This window comes from Lupinus angustifolius, chromosome LG07 (assembly GCF_001865875.1).
Source record: "Lupinus angustifolius cultivar Tanjil chromosome LG07, LupAngTanjil_v1.0, whole genome shotgun sequence".
Lineage (NCBI taxonomy): Eukaryota > Viridiplantae > Streptophyta > Magnoliopsida > Fabales > Fabaceae > Lupinus > Lupinus angustifolius.
In genome coordinates, this window is record NC_032015.1 from 6,286,737 (window position 1) to 6,304,249 (window position 17,513).

Sequence of the window (17,513 nt, forward strand, 5' to 3'; positions counted from 1 at the left end):
GATGATTTGTGTAATTTCATTAAAACTCATGGGGTGTCAATGTAATTAACTCATGAGTTTAATATTTGTGTACTCATAATATAAGAATTTTTTATACTATTAACATATTATTAGAAATTATGTATGTTATAAAAGTAATACATATGAATGATAAATAATATATTTATGATGTAAAAAATTATATCAATAATACATAAATATTAAGTTTTTATTAATTTTACTGAGGATTCCTCTAAAATGTAACCTGTAGTTAGGGATGACAAAAAAGTCCAACCTGTGAGTATGCGTGGAAAAACCCACAACCGGTACCCGCAATAATAGCTTATGGTCGGAAACGGGTTTTGTGATACCCGCCCCGCAGGTACCCACAAATTTATATATTTAGTTTTTAGTTAAATTTTTATATATATATTTATTATTATTTTAAGATTATATATCATATATTTTATTATTATTTCATAATAAATTACACATATTTGACTATGGTCATAAATTTATCATATAAATATCATAGTATTCATGTAACAATTATTTTTACATATTGATTATTACAAATTATATAAATATATAATTAAAATTAAAAACTCAATGGGTACTCGCAAATATCCATTACGTGTACCCGCAAATATTGCGGATTTAGGTACAGGAAAGCACTACCCATGCTCGCCTGCATCCGTTGCCATCCCTACCTGCAGTTTAGTGACTAATGTACTTATAAAATTATGTTATTGATTCTTTAATCATGTTTAATAATCTTAATTATGGATCATATTCAATTGTGTACATTTATCCACCTTAAGCAATATACTTTAAAAAGCACTCCCCATTTAAATTATATTTTATATAAACAATTGTATGTTTAGCCCTGAACATATCTTGCATTTATGATGCATCACCGACTAAACTATTAATTGGAGTTAGGTTGGCTATTGACGGATAATATGGGTGAGCCATTTTTAGGTTGCGGGGATTGATTTTGAAAAAAGTGATGGAGTCCTGATCGATTTTTGAATCCGACTCTATGAATCATTTTAATTGTAATTGGACCAAATTTATTTTACTTATTAGGATATGCACAAATAAGATTGTGTATTTAACTATTTAATAATTCAGTTCAATAAAGTTATTAAATAAATTAAAATGCAAATTCATCGTTCATTTAGTCATATGATAGATTTAGTAGTGTTTATTTGATATGACTTAAAAATAAAGGATCATTAAGTAATATATTAAAATTAGACTATAGAAATGATTTTCTCTTAATAATAAATACAACTTTGTTAGATTTGTTTTTCTTCTTCTTATATACAATATAATCACAATGAAAAATTAATCAATACCAACTATCAAGATATGCACATGTTTCTTTATTTTTAATGAGAATATCTATTTATGAATATAACGTTCTTACCCATTGTCGTGATCATAATTATGTTGCGATCTTTGATATATATATATTTTTAATTTATATAATAGTTGTTTGTTTTTTTAAAATAACATGGTTGTGGGAAAGTTACGTCTTTATAGTGTATGTAAACGATATTGTGATAATGTTGTAACAATATTAAGATAAATGCATATAAACTTATCACTTTAAAGTATATTAAACTTAGTATTTTAGTTATGTTTATAATTTTTGAAATGTATGTGTAGAGTGCCAATCTTTTATAAAAATGGGTTCAAATTTCATATAATATTTGAATCAGTTGTACCAGAATTTCTTAATATAAACAAATCAGACTGGACGACATCTTAAATATGTGTTTGGATCGGATGAATTTTTGCCTAAACAATACTACAAACCGACCTCCAACACCCATGTGTTAAAATTTAAAAGCATGAAGCATCGGCAAGCATTAATGAGTAAACTATTAGTAATTGAAAAAAAAATGAGTTTGAGGGGTCACGGACCTAAGTATAAATATTAACCTCTCTAAGATCCTTTAGCTATTAAATATTAATGCATTGAGATTGCAATCTACTCCATATTAAATAAATGATAGATACAGTTAATTTAAAAATAAACTAAACAAGTGAGACTTTTTACTCAGTCTAAAAGTAATGTAAGGCCTCATTAAATTTTCACGATGACCAAAATGCTAATGATTCAATTTCTGAGAGTTATGCTTGTTGAGAGGTGCAATTACACACTTGAAAGGAGATTAATTTCTTACCAATAAGATGAGGATGAGGAGATAATATTAGTAGTACCAAAAAAATTATACTTATATAAATATGGACTAACATTGGTAGTACATATGACTAAAATAATTAATTATTATAATTTAAAACTTCATGTCTAACTAGTAACATATGTAAAGCACATGGAAAACATGAAGCGTAAATAATATCTAAAACGCATGGAAAGCATGGAGCATTAACAAATATTTTTGTGTATTGTACCAATGTTTTTAATTTAGATAATATAATATAAATTTTAGTTAACAAATAGGAGTTATATTTGATATATTCCTATTGGATGGGTAAAGTGGCAATGTTCAATGGTTCCCATATAAATGTCAAATTTCTATTGTGAAATTATTTCATTTTTATTTTTTCTACCATTTTATTTCAACTAAAGGTATTTTTTGAATTCAATATATCAGCCAAATATGATAATCCAACAATGGAATAAAACTTACCCATGTATCATGTTTCTAGCTAAATAAATTCATGCAAGTAAATACCCCTTTAATTTGTCCCATATTATTTTTAACATAGATGTTATACATTTGGTAGAATTGTTAAATACTTGGTTGCTGCACAATTTCCTCCCTCTCCCTTTTCTTATTAATAAGTTGTCCCTTATTTTAATCCCATATTTTCTACTTATTTTTAATTATAAATTCAAAAATTTCAAGATCTTTTTTATTAAGTGAATATGTTGAGATTATTTATCTTATAGTTTCATTAAAAAAAATCATATTCCCCAATTTGAAACATTGTATTGTAAGTGAGAAATAATTAAAAATAAATTTAAAGACTTAGATATTATTATTAATATTTTATACTAATACTACCATAAATAAATGTCACATGGAACATATTAAAAATTTAAAAATATATTTTATAAAATTTATTATTAGTTATAATGAAATATTTAATTTTAGAGATATAATAACATAAATAAAATATAAGTTGAAAATATAATTTTTTTAATAACAGTAAAATTGGATAAAGGAAAATTATATCGTGTCACTATTGATTACATTTATCAATATCTGTATAGTATAGACCAACAATGTATTGGTTAAGTGATATAAAGTTTTGTTAGATCCTAAGATGATCAAAATATCAAATGTTTGACTCTTAGGAGTGACACTTGTTGATATTGACAACCACACACCTCGAAAGAAATTAGTTTCTTACCCAAAATGGTGAGATAATACCATTGTTAGTAAAAAAAAAATATTTGTATAGTATAGTAAGTATAAATAGATTATTAAATGAAAAAATAAATATAAATAACAAGTTTTTGTATTTAAATATTATTAAGTTATTTAAATGATTAATATATATGAAAAAACAAAATATATAATACTTAAGAAATGTTGATTGCTATAGTTGCTTTTCTTTGATAATGAGTCTTACAATTTCTCTAATTCAAGAATGAGCTTAGACTATTCTAATTAACAAAGAAACTAATTTGAGATCATGAGGTGATTATAAACGCATTGCATGGGCCGGGGGAGCATGAACTACCTTAGGATTTTTCGCCATTAAATTTAAGTAACTTAATATCTCAATGCATTTCATGTTAAATTAATGGTGGTATAACATTATTTGTTCACTTTATACCAAAACTTAATTGAAAGAGACTTTTCCCAACTCTAGGATCCATATTAATGTCGAGATGTTAACCATATGTATTGCAAAAAAAAAATTAATGATTATAATTTGTAACTTATCTCTAGTTTTAAGACATTTAATAACATGGAAAGCATGAGGAATTAGTAAGCACTTGTGATTAAACTTTAGGTATTTGAAAAACAACACAACTTGAGTTCAAACGATTGTGATTCTATATTATGGGGAACACTTTAAAAACTTTTGTTGAATTTTGTTGAAAATGATGAGTTTTTGAAATGGTTTTGATGAGACCATTTATGGTGATTTTTGAGTTTGTGAAATGAAAAAACTCATTAGTCCCACATTCATTGGAGGAGGGAAGTTTGAAGGCTTTATAAGCCTTAAGTTTCATCATTAAGGTGTGCTCCAAGGGATACAATAGGTTTTGTGAGTGAGTGATGACTCACACAAACAAAACCCCTCCACACACACGTGCACACCACCGCTGCTGTCCGGCCGAGGGCTTGGGCCCAACATTATTTTTAAATAAACATTTATTTATTTTTGGGCTATGTGGGCTTGGACTGTGTGTTGACCAAGTCAACACATGCATTCCACATGTGTTTGACGAATTCGATCAAAGGAGACTCGCACCAAGTTGAAGACATTTCCTCTCAACTTTTCTTTCTCCCTCCTAATACTCCGCCGACGCATTTCCGGCTACCTTCTCCCCCTTTCTTTCTGTGGTACTTGAGAATTGGCACATGCAGACAAAGTGAGATTCCGAGAACTGACACTAGTAGCCAGTATTGTGGGTAAAAAATTGGCACGGGTAACCAAACTGTGGCAATTCAAGAACTGACACTAATAGTGAGTATTGTGGATGTATTCGAGAGCGATTCTTATAGTGCAGTAAGATATCGTATAATAGAGAATTGAGTTGTTTTATCCTGGGGACGACATGATTGATAGTCTGCTTGCACAATTTTAGCAGTACCACGAAACGTCTTAAAGAGAGCGACCTGATCATGACTCAGCCAATAAAGATTATCTCGTGCTATTAGAATTGTTGCGAGCTACGCAAACAACATTTTTAAGATGTTTCGACTGCAATGTCATTTGTAGATAATATTACTAGACCGAACAACTATGACCTTAACAAACCATTTCGATTTGACGGGACAAATTTCAAACGTTGACAACATAAGATGAATTTTTTCCTCACTATGAGAAATGTTGTCCACGTTCTGAAAACCGATATCCCAGTGGTGTCGGATGAGGCTGAAAAAAAAGAAAGGGATAAACTGGCTATTGAAATAACTCTCTAAAATGAAAGTGATTACTTATGTAAGAACTTCATTCTGAATGAGTTGTCTGATGATCTTTATGATTACCACAACCCATACAAGTCTGCCAAACTAATTTGGTATGCACTTGAGAAAAAAATATGATATTGAGGATGCTGAGACTAAGAAATATGTTGTTAGCCGCTACCTCAAGTATCAAATGACTGATGATAAATCAGTAAAGTCTTAGTCCCACGAGATTCAGAAAATTGCTCATGAGATCATTTCTGAGGGTATGCCCCTAGATGGACAATTTCAAGCGGCTGTCATAATTAACAAGTTGCTTCCTAGTTGGAAGGACTTCAAAAACCTTTTGAGGCATAAGACCAAAGAAATCTCTTTGGAATCTCTGATCACTCGTCTTCATATTGAAGAAGAGGCTCATAAGCAAAATCAGAAAGATGAGGTGCTGATTGTCTCTAACAATAGCACTAAGAAAAAATTGTCACCTGCGGTTCTAAAGCCTTTGGCACTAACTTCAAGAATCAGAACCGCCGCAGTGAGAATAAGACTAAGAACATCAGTCAAAACAAGAATTGGAACCCCAAAAGGTCCAATATGCTAAGCCACCTACTAAGAATGACTCTGGGAACCTGTTCATCTGCTTCAAATGTGGGAAGCTATGTCATATGGCACGCAAGTGCAAAAATAAACATATGGATCGTCCTCCACAGGCCAACATGGTTGATGAACCATTTGTGGATGTACTATCTGAGGGCACTATGGTTGGAGGAACTGATGGGTGGTGGGTAGATACTGGCACATCCCGCCATGTCTACTATGACCGTGCTATATTCAGAACATACATGGACGCTGATGATAAGAAGGTGTTGTCGGGTGACTCCTACACCACTATTGTTGCTGGAACTGGTGATGTGGAGCTGAAGTTTACATCTAGGAAGACTCTGATTCTCAAAGATGTGAGACACACTCCAGAGATGAGGAAGAATCTAGTTTATGGTTTTCTTCTTAATAAGGTTGGTTTTACCCAGACCATAGGAGCAGACTTGTATACTCTTACTAGGAATGAGATATTTGTTGGGAAAGGGTACGCCAGTGATGACAATTTTTAAATTAAATGTTGATGTTTCTATTAATAAAATTTCTGATTCTGTTTACATGTTGTGTGATTTTAATATTTGACATTTTAGACTTTGTCATATTAATAAACGTGCAATTTCAAATTTGAGTAGCTTAGGTTTAATTCCAAAGTTATCTAAAAATTGATTTTGAAATTTGTGAATCATGCAGTCAAGCAAAAATTTCAAAAAAACCACATAAATCAGTTATGCGAGAATCTGAGCCTTTAGATTTAATACACTCAAACATATTTGAATTAGATGGAACGTTAACTAGAAATGGAAAACGTTATCTTATCACTTTTATATATGATTGTTCTAATTTTACCTATGTATATCTTATGAAAAATAAAAGTAAAGCACTTGACATGTTTAAGTTAGATGTAACTGAAATTGAAAATCAACTCAACAAGAAAATAAAGAAACTCATAAGTGATAGAGGCATTGAGTATGACTCTAACATGTTTAATGATTTTTATAAATTAAATGACATTATTCATGAAACAAATACACCATATTCACCTGAAATGAATGGTAAAGCTGAAAGAAAGAATAGAACTTTAACTGAGTTAGTTGTAGCTATTATGTTAAGTTCTGGTGTAGCACCCTCTTGGTGGAGTAGGGTGAAATTTTATTAACTGTGTGTTATGTGCTAAATAGAGTCCCCAAGACTAAAAGCAAAATTTCTCCATATGAAATTATTAAGAATAGACCACCAAACTTGTCTTATTTGAGAACTTGTGGTTGTCTGGCTTATATCCAGATACCAGACCCCAAGAGAGTTAAACTCGTAAGTAGAGCCTATGAATGTGTATTCATTGGGTATGTTATAAACAACAAAGCGTACAAGTTTATGACCTTAACGCAAAAGTGATCATTGAGTCTAACGATGATGACTTCAATGAAATGAAATTCCCTTTTAAATTGAGGAATATTGGGGGCACAATAACTAGTCGCATACCTATGATTAACAATAATGATAATAACGATGAGTTAGAAACATAACCTAGAAGAAGTAAGAGAGCAAGAACTTCTAGTGAGTATGGATCTGATTATATAGTCTATACATTGGAAGATGATCCATCAACACTCTAAGAAGCTTTGACTTCTTTGGATGCTGATTTGTGGCAAGAAGCCATAAATGATGAGATGGATTCTCTAGAGTCTAACAAGACCTGACATTTAGCTGACTTGCCTCCTAGCTGCAAACCTATTGGTTGTAAGTTGATATTGAAAAAGAAACTGAAACCTGATGGCATACTGGATAAATACAAGCTCGCCTTGTAGCTAAGGGTTTCAGGCAAAGAGAAAATGTAGATTTCTTCGACACATTTTCACCTATTACTAGAATTATATCCATTAGAGTACTAATATTGATCGCTGCGATACATAATTTAGTAGTACATCAGCTAGATGTTAAGACTGACTTTTTAAATGGTGATTTAGAAGAAGAAATCTTTATGGAACAACTTGAAGGTTTTGTAATACATGAGCAAGAAAATAAGGTCTACAAGTTAGATAAGTCATTATATGGTCTTAAGCAAGCACCTAAACAGTGGCATGAAAAGTTTAACGACTTAATAATCTCGAATGAGTTTAAGGTGAATGAAAGTGACAAATGCATTTATTACAAATCAGAAAATGACATTTACACTATCATATGTGTCTATGTAGACGATCTACTCATATTTGGTTCCAACATTCATGTTGTGAATAATGTGAAATCATTGTTGTGTAACAACATTGATATGAAAGACCTTGGAGAGGCAAGTGTAATCCTTGGTATAAAAATTATTATGTCAAAAGAAGGAATTTCTTTGGATCAATCTCACTATGTGGAAAAGATCCTAAAGAAATATAAATACTTTGACTATAAACCTGCTAGCACACCATACGATCCAAGTGTAAAACTTTAAGTATGGTAGCATCATTGACAGCCTCCGGTGTACCACTGATTGCACTAGACCCGACATTACCTATGTTGTGGGATTATTATGCAGGTTTACCAGTAGACCTATTATGGAGCATTGGTATACTATAGAAAGGGTAATAAGATATCTTAAGAAAACAATGAACCTTGGATTACATTACCGAAGGTTTCCAGCTGTCCTAGTAGGATTCAGCGATGCTGATTGGAACACTCTTTTAGATGATTCCAAAGCAACTAGTGACTATATATTTAGCATAAATGTTGGAGCTATTTCTTGGAAGTCAAAGAAACAAACTATTTTGGCTCAATCCACTATGAAAGCTGAGATGATAGCACTAGCAACAGCTAGTGAAGAAGCAAGTTGGCTGAGAAGCTTGCTTGTAGAGATTCCCATATGGGAAAAACTGATTCCAATCGTGTTGATCCATTATGATAGTGTCGCAACTATTGCAAAATTTGAGAATCGATTTTATAACGGTAAGAAACGAGAAATTCATCGTAAGCACAACACCATTAGAGAATTACTATCTACAGGAGCTCTTAGAGTGGATCATGTACGCACTGAGAATAACTTAGCAGATCCTTTGGCGAAAGGACTAGCTAGAGAGAAAGTCCATTATACTTTTAAGATTATGGGACTATTGCCCTTAAAACGATGATCGCTCATGATGGTAACCCGACCTAACTGACTGGAGATCCCAAGAAATAGGTTCAATGGGTAATAATAAGTTGTGAAGTGATATGAGAATGAACATGCTATAAAATTATGAGAAACATGATTCCTGCAGCATATGTAAAGATGAGTTAAACTCTGAATGAAATCTATACTCCAATTGGAGTGGAGTACCTAGGCTATATGAGTACTCTAGATAGACTCACCTATGTGAATGTGGAAGTGAGGGCCACTTCCTATGAAATTTTGCGGCATAAATTTCTAAAGCGTTCACTATACTGGGATAGATGTGCATGGCATTTAACGCACATGCTTTACAGAATATACCTTTGAAAATGTTGCATGTGGTTTGATGCCGGAGATAGAGTTTAAGACTACTAGTCACTCTAGTAAAATCTGGATCTTATTCACTATGCAAAGGTTCAAGTCGTATGACACCTTTGTTTATGCACAATCTTATTGTGACCAAAGAAATTCCCGGAAATCGTTTTTTAATTCCAAGTAGGGGATTTTTGAATTATGTTGAAAATGATAAGTTTTTGAAGTGGTTTTAATGTACATTAATGAGGTCATTTATGGTGACTTTTGAGTTTGTGAAATAAAAAAACTCACTAGTCTCACATTCCTTGGAGGAGGGAAGTTTGAAGGCTTTATAAGCCTTAAGTTTTATCATTGAGGTGTGCTCCAAGGGATACAATGGATTTTGTGAGTGGGTGATGACTCACACAAACAAAACCCCTCTACACACACGTGCACACCACCCCTCCAGACGCGCGCACCACCACGACCATTCTTTTTAAATAAATAAATATTTATTTTATTTATTTTTGGGTTATATGGGCTTGGACCGTGTGTTGACCAAGTCAACACATGTATTCCACACGTGTTTGATGAAGTCAACACGGTTGGAGAGTGGAGGAGATCCGTGTGAGAGAAACTCGACCAAAGGAGAATAATTCGGTCAGTGGGAGGCAAGTCCGTGTGAGATGACCGTTAGTGTTTTTGCATCGTCGGATGGGGGATTCGTTGGAGGCCTCAGGCTATAAATAGAGGCATTCTCCCCTCATTATTATTCGCACCAAGTTGAAGGCGTTTTTCTCAAATTTTCTTTCTCCCCCTAATACTCCGTTGACGCATTTCTGGCTACCTTCTCCCCCTTTCTTTCCGTGGTACTTCAGAATTGGCATAGGCAACCAAAGTGGGATTTCGAGAACTGACACTGATAGTCAGTATTGTGGGTAAAGAATTGGCACAGGTAGTCATACTGTGGAATTCGAGAACTGACACTGATAGTCAGTATTGTGGGTGTATTCGAGAGCGATTCTTACAGTGTAGTAAGATATCGTATAACAGAGAATTGAGCTGTTTTATCCTGGGGACGACGTGGTTGATAGTCTGCTTGTACAATTTTAGAAGTACCGCGAAACAAATTAAAGAGAGCGACCTGGTCGTGACTCATCCAGTAAATATTATCTTGTGTTATTAGAATTGTTGCGAGCTACAGAAACAACAACTTTTCATCAAGTTTTAATGGTTTAAGAGTTATTATCACAATTTGTTAAGGTTAGCTTAGTGAATTCAACATTTTGGCCCACTTTACTAATTAGTCAAATTAGAGAGATTTTATATCATTCGTGATTCATATTTAATAATCATTGATTATTAAGTAAAAGTAATATAAATGAGAGTGTGGATCCACTTATTCTAAGAGTGAGTTTTTTAAACTTACTCCTCATTCTAGTGAAAAATTTTAGGGACATATAATGATTTAGATTTACTCACTAATTCAAATCATTAGAATTCTCTAGAATTGATGGCTAAGATGAGAAGAAGTAAGTTTAAAAAACTTACTCTTAGAATAAGTGGATCCCCTCTGATAGGGTTTTGATTAAGGTTTGAAGAACAGTGAACTAAAACAAGGAATTTAATGCAGAAAAAAAAAGATAATTCATTTCATTCCTAGCCTCCATGCATCAGCTGGATAAGGTTAAATACATGAGCTAGAGAATTTAGGGTTTCAACTACTAGTGATGGGCTAAATACATGAGGCCCGAATTGACATAAAATTATAAAATGACAGTAATTACTTTTTAACCACAAAATCAGATAACCAATTGGGTCTATGTTTTATGCGAATGGGCCTTTGTGTGCCTTCAGCCCTATCATTGCCCAACCCTTGGAGAGACACCTTGTCCTCAAGGTGTGATGAAGAGTCACCAGCAAGGCCACGTGGGACTGAATTCAAACGGGTGGAAAATGTGTGTGGATGACAGCTGGTTGGAATGGATGCTGCGATTGTGTGTGGCGCCAAAAGAGGAGGGGGCGTGGATGGTGGGGATTTAGTCAGCAAGGGGGAATGTGTAATCCCTTCAATCACGCCTCGAGTACCGGATTGCATTAAAGATGGTTCAGAATGGTGCAGTGCATCCAACAGTGGAGATAAAACTCCCCAATCTAACGGTCCTCTTTGAACTCCTCGGTTTGCACCAGGAGACCTAATCAAGTGGGTTGGGAATCTTTCATTGCCCATATTCATTGTACTTTCCCTTTCCAAAACCCCTTCTCCTGGTTTTTCTCCCACCTTAACCATTTCATTGCCCATACTTTCTTTTTCCATATTTTCATTGTGAGCCTCAACAAAGAGTTTTTCTTTTATGCTATTCTCTTCTCCAACCAATCTGGTTGTTCCCGTGCTCCTCTTCTCTTCTTCTTCAACACGCATGCCGTGTTCATTCCCACACGGTTGAACCCCTGGCTCCATGAACGGAACGATTGGGGGGTCAAAGGGTGGTTCCACCACTGTTTCTGGCAGAGAACCGGTGAGGAAGGTGTCCTCGTTTTGTCCCGGTGGTGCACCATAAAAACGTCTTAAGAGTGAGACGTGAAACACCGGGTGGATGCGAGCCGTTGGTGGAAGTTTGAGTTCATACGCAACCTGCCCAACTCGCCGAACAACCTGGAACGGCCCGTGGAAGCGCCGAGACAGTTTCTGTGACCGGCGGCGTGCCATTGTTTGCTGCCGATACGGTTGAAGGCGGAGAAGAACCCATTCGCCCACCTCAAAGGTAACATCTTTTCTACCTGAATCCGCTTGTGCTTTCATACGTTGTTGGGCATGAAGGAGATGCTGTTTGAGTGTTACTAACATCTCGGTTCTGGATTGCAGGATATCCCGGATTGGTGTGTCATTTGTGGAACCGGGAAGGTAGTCACGCAATGTTGGTGGAGGTCGTCCATACAGTGCTTCAAAGGGTGTGACTTGAAGGGTTGAGTGATGGTTTGTATTGTACCAATACTCGGCCAGAGAAAGGTGAGAAAACCATCTGTTCGGTTGAGTCCCTGTGAAGCACCGGAGATACGTTTGGAGTCCTCGATTCACAACTTCGGTTTGACCGTCTGACTGCGGGTGGTAGGCGGTGCTATAGCATAAGGAAGTGCCCAGGAGCTTAAAAAGTCCCTTCCAGAACGCACTGAGGAACAACGGGTCACGGTCAGAAACGATACTCTTAGGGACACCATGGAGCTTGCAAATGTCATTCAGAAACCGTCGTGCTAGTGTCTCAGCTGAGAACCGAGTAGGAAGTGCGGTGAAATGGGCGTATTTGGTAAGCCGATCCACGACAACCCATATGACTGTATGGCCTTGTGATGAGGGTAAGTGTGTTATAAAGTCCATAGATATTTCGTCCCATACTTTTTCTGGTATTGGAAGTGGCTGTAATAACCCCTGAGACTTTTGTGTTAGGGGCTTGTTAGATTGGCAAACCACACACTGTTGGACGAAGCTCTTGACATCCTTGGCGAGCCCAGGCCACTGACACGAGGCTGTAAGTCGAGCCAAAGTAGATTTCCACCCAGAATGACCCGCAGATGGTGCCTCATGGAACTCCTTCAACAATGTGACCCGCAGATCTGCAGTATCAGGTATGAAAATGCGATTTTGAAAAAATACCAAACCCTGTGAAATATGAAACTTTGAACTTTGTGCTGCCTCAGATACTAATTTGTGTATAAATTGCTGTCCACATGAGGAACTGTAATATGCACGGATCTGTTCCAGAATTGTTGGAAAGGACGAGGACATGGAAAAGCATGTGGTTGACTCCTCACTATGGCATCTGGATAAGGCATCCACGACGCGATTAGAGGTACCCGTCCTGTATTTTATTTCATAGTCAAAACCTATCAGTTTTGTTGCCCACTTTTGTTGTTCTGGTGTGTGTAAACCCTGTGTCATTAGATATTTCAAGCTTTGTTGATCTGTGTAAATGTAAAATTGCCGACCAATAAGGTACTGACGCCATTTTTTTACAGATTCTGTCACAGCAAACATCTCACGGACATACGCCGAAGCATGTTGCATCCGAAGAGTCATTTTCTTGCTGAAGAACGCCACTGGATGCCTATCTTGAGAGAGGACAGCCCCAATGGCCACCACGGAAGCATCTGTTTCAACAACAAAAGCCTTGGAGAAATTGGGTAGTTGTAGGACCGGGGTGGTAGACATTGCTGTTTTTAATTCTTGAAAGGTGACTTGTGCCTCTGTAGTCCATTTAAATGTCTGTAATTTTAACAGGTCGGTGAGGGGAGCGGCGAGTGTGGCGTAGTGCTTGACAAACTTCCGATAGAAACCGGTGAGACCCAAAAATCCCCTGAGTGTCGTGAGTGAACGTGGCTGAGGCCATTCGAGCATTGCTTGGATCTTATCAGGATCCGGTTTAACTACCCCTGCTGAGATGATGTGACCTAAGTAACCAACCGTAGAAACACCAAACTGACATTTGGACAACTTGGCATAAAACTGGTTAGTAACTAATAGGTCTAATATGATGCCCAAGTGCACTAAGTGATCATGCAAATTAGAACTGTAAATTAGTATATCATCTACCAAAACAAACCTTCGCAAATGAGGGCGCAATAGGTCATTCATAGCTGCTTGAAAAGTGGCTGGAGCATTAGTTAGCCCAAACGGCATAACCAAAAACTCGTAATGACCATCGAAGGTCCTGAATGCGGTTTTATGTGTATCTTGTTCTTGCACTTTAATTTGATGATAACCAGAACGGAGATAAATCTTTGAAAAAATGGTAAAGCCCCCTAATTCATCCAACAATTCGTCAATAGTTGGAATTGGAAAGCGATCACGGATGGTGATTGCATTTAAAGCCCGATAATCAACGCAAAAACGCCAAGTCCCGTCCTTCTTTTTAACTAGCAAAACTGGGGATGAAAAGGGACTATTGCTGGGTGTGATAATTCCATCTTTTAGCATTTCATGAATCATAGTGGTCATAGTGTCTTTCTGAGAATGTGGATAACGGTAGGGTTTAATGGAGATGGGTGTAGAATTTGGTAGTAAGGGAATGTAGTGGTTATGAGGGCGGTCTAGTGGCAGGCTATGTGGGGTCTGGAAAATGGTCTCATGTTTGTGGAGGAGGGTCTGTATTTGTGGGTTGATTTCATGAGTTGTTTGTTGGGGTAAGTGGGTGGTGGGTAGGATGGGTAAAAAGAGTATTGTGTGAAGAGAAGCGATAGAGTCTGTGCTTAGGAAACGGGTGAGTTGATGAAGTGAAGAAGGCAAAATGGGGCTGGCATTGTCTCCTTGGAGGGTGATGGTGTCATTCCCCACTCTAAAAGTCATGGACGGAATGGCAAAGTCAGAAGTGACTGGTCCTAGAGTGCGGAGCCATTCAATGCCGAGAACAATATCAGCTCCCTTAATTGGCAGTAAATAAAGTGGAATGTGAAACAACTGGTTTTGCATCCTGACTGGTGTATTAGAACACAAACCTGTACAATATATGTGAGCGCCATTTCCCACCATAACTGGAAACATTGGAGTTGGGTCAATCTCCAATTGCAGATAGCTTGCCAATCGAGGCTGAATGACATTATGAGAACTTCCAGTGTCGACCAAAATTATGATCGGATGGCCTGCGATTGATCCCTGAAATCGCAATGTCTTAGGGGAAGTTTGTCCCTCGAGAGCTTGTTCAGATAATTGAAAATGAATAAGGTCATCAGTAACTGTGAGATCCTCCTCTGCAGTTTCGAGAGAGGACGTGTGAGTGTCATCTGTTTGCTGGAAATCATCATCGAGCAGCAACAAAAAACGTCTAGGTTGACATTTATGGCCGTTGTGAAACTTTTCATCGCAGTTATAGCAAAGACCTTGGGCACGTCTCTCTTGCATTTGGGCCATAGTGAGACGGCGTATAGGAAAGGATGGTGAGTTTGATTGTGTGGTTGGAGGGGGGTTAGGTAGTGTATTGGGTCGGGGGTTGTTGAAGTGGGTGGGTTGGGTATTGGCAGATGGGTAACGAAATGGTCTGTGTGGTGGGTGTTTGGAGTCTTTGATTTTTGATTCCACAAGTTTAGCAAGGCCCAAAGCTTCAGCAATATTAGAGGGGCGAAGTACAGCCAGCTCACGCCTAATCTCTGTCAAAAGCCCAGAAATGAAACAGTTTAGAATTACCTCCGGGGACAGACCCCAAATTCTGTTACAGAGCGTTTCAAACTGCCGTTGATATTCAGCTACTGTGCCTGTTTGTCGAAGCTTGAATAGCTCCGCTTGATGATTTTCATAGCAAGAGGGTCCAAACCGTGCCTCCAATGATCTAGTGAAACTCTCCCAATCAGTAAAAGTAGAATTATGGAAGGCCCATTTGAACCAGCTTAAGGCTTCCCCATTCATATAAAATGAAATGATATGGAGACGATGATCTGGAGGGACTTGGTAAAGCTGAAAAAATTGCTCAGCTTGGAATAACCAATCCAAAGGTTCTGATCCGTCAAAAGGGGTAAGTTGTAATTTTGGGGGTCTTGGTTGGGTTGTGGGTGGGGGCATATAGGGAAAGTTGCGGCGAATGTAAGGGTTATTAGGAGTGAAAAATGGAGAAACAGGAGAATGTGGATAGTTAGGAAAATGGGTAGGTGATGGTTGATGAGGTGGAATGGGGGGTACCGGGGCTGTTGGATTAGGGTGTGATACATTGGAGGATTCAGGTTGGTTTGAAGATGGTTGTGGGGGGTCTGGTGGTTGAGGGGGTAAGGTAGATATATTTGCCAATTTTTCAGTGATTGTGTGAAGAGCTTCTGTAATAGTCTCATGTCTGGAATCTTGCTGTTCTTGTTGTTCTTTAAGTTTATCAGCAAAGATTTGTAACAAAGACTCATCAATATCCTTGGAAGTAGTCTTAGGAGGCATAGTACAGGAATGAAAGCACCAAATTGATAGGGTTTTGATTAAGGTTTGAAGAACAGTGAACTAAAACAAGGAATTTAAAAGGAATTTAATGCAGAAAAAAAAGATAATTCATTTCATTCCTAGCCTCCATGCATCAGCTGGATAAGGTTAAATACATGAGCTAGAGAATTTAGGGTTTCAACTACTAGTGATGGGCTAAATACATGAGGCCCGAATTGACATAAAAATTGTAAAATGACAGTAATTACTTTTTAACCACAAAATCAGATAACCAATTGGGTCTATGTTTTATGCGAATGGGCCTTTGTGTGCCTTCAGCCCTATCACCCTCCCTATAAATAAGTAATGAATGATGTACATGCAATATATAAATATTTACTCTCACAATCCATACATATTATTATCTTGATAGCATGCAACAACATGAAAGTTATTCAATAAAATAAATAAAATGCATGATGGCAACCTATTTAGAGCTGAGAGCTAAATAGTATTATCCTCACACCCAATGCAAGGTTTGCCTAAGAATTGAACATATTAAAGAAATGTACCCCTACATGAGTAGCACATTACTAGATTTAGTTCATATATATTTGTACACGATAATTAATGGATATTTTTTGTTGAATTCTCAGCCAATCTAGGACCTAACTATGGGAAAGCATGTTAAGAGAAACTGTGCCAAAATGGTTCGGCGAGATATCATCAGCAATGTAAAGAATTGAGTTACTCCATCTTTTTTGCAACAACTTTTATTTTTGTCGAACTATTTAAGGTCAATCATATAATTTGTTTTTTTCTTCTGTACACGATCTAAAATAAGACAAACATATTTTATAATTTATGCAGCCAAACATCCAAAATGTCGTTCTGCATAGTATATAAATACTTTAATGAAATCCTACTAAATAATGTGTTCTAGTTATTGTAGACACAAACATTTTTAAACCAACATTTTAATATCTTTAAGTTTGTATTACATAAGATCATGGGGATTTTCAATTTTTACGAGTTTCAATCATTATTTTATAATTTATAAATTTTGTTTCTTAAATTAAGAATATAAATTATAATAACAATTATCATTCTTATTTTTTTTTAAATTTATAATATACCCACAATTTTAAAAATTAGGTTACTTAAAAGTGATGTCGATCTAACACTAATTATAAATGATTTTTTAATTATAATTCATATTGACACAACAAGACGTCTTATTGATTTAATTTTTTTTCTCTCCATTAGAGAGTTGAGTCTGAGTGAGTATGCACAATTTAAAAACTAAATAAATTGAGCTACTGAGAAATCAAATTGATCCAGCATACATTTTGAATGAGTCTTTTAAACAAATTTATTATCACACTGAACAAGTTGCAATTTGCTAAGGAAGTATGCTCTAATTTGGAGAAAAATATGGGCCACTCATAATGGTACACACACACTCATTGACGAGGGAATGAGAGCTTTATTGCAGAACAATTGGTTGCAT

The 17,513-nt window shown here is 36.0% G+C and overlaps 1 protein-coding gene across 1 annotated transcript; it reads right to left on the bottom strand.

Moving 5' to 3' along the window:
* Nucleotides 10,901-16,024, bottom strand: LOC109352871. Its single transcript, XM_019595052.1, has one exon. The coding sequence runs from the start codon at nucleotides 16,022-16,024 to the stop codon at nucleotides 10,901-10,903; it is 5,124 nt and encodes a 1,707-aa protein (XP_019450597.1).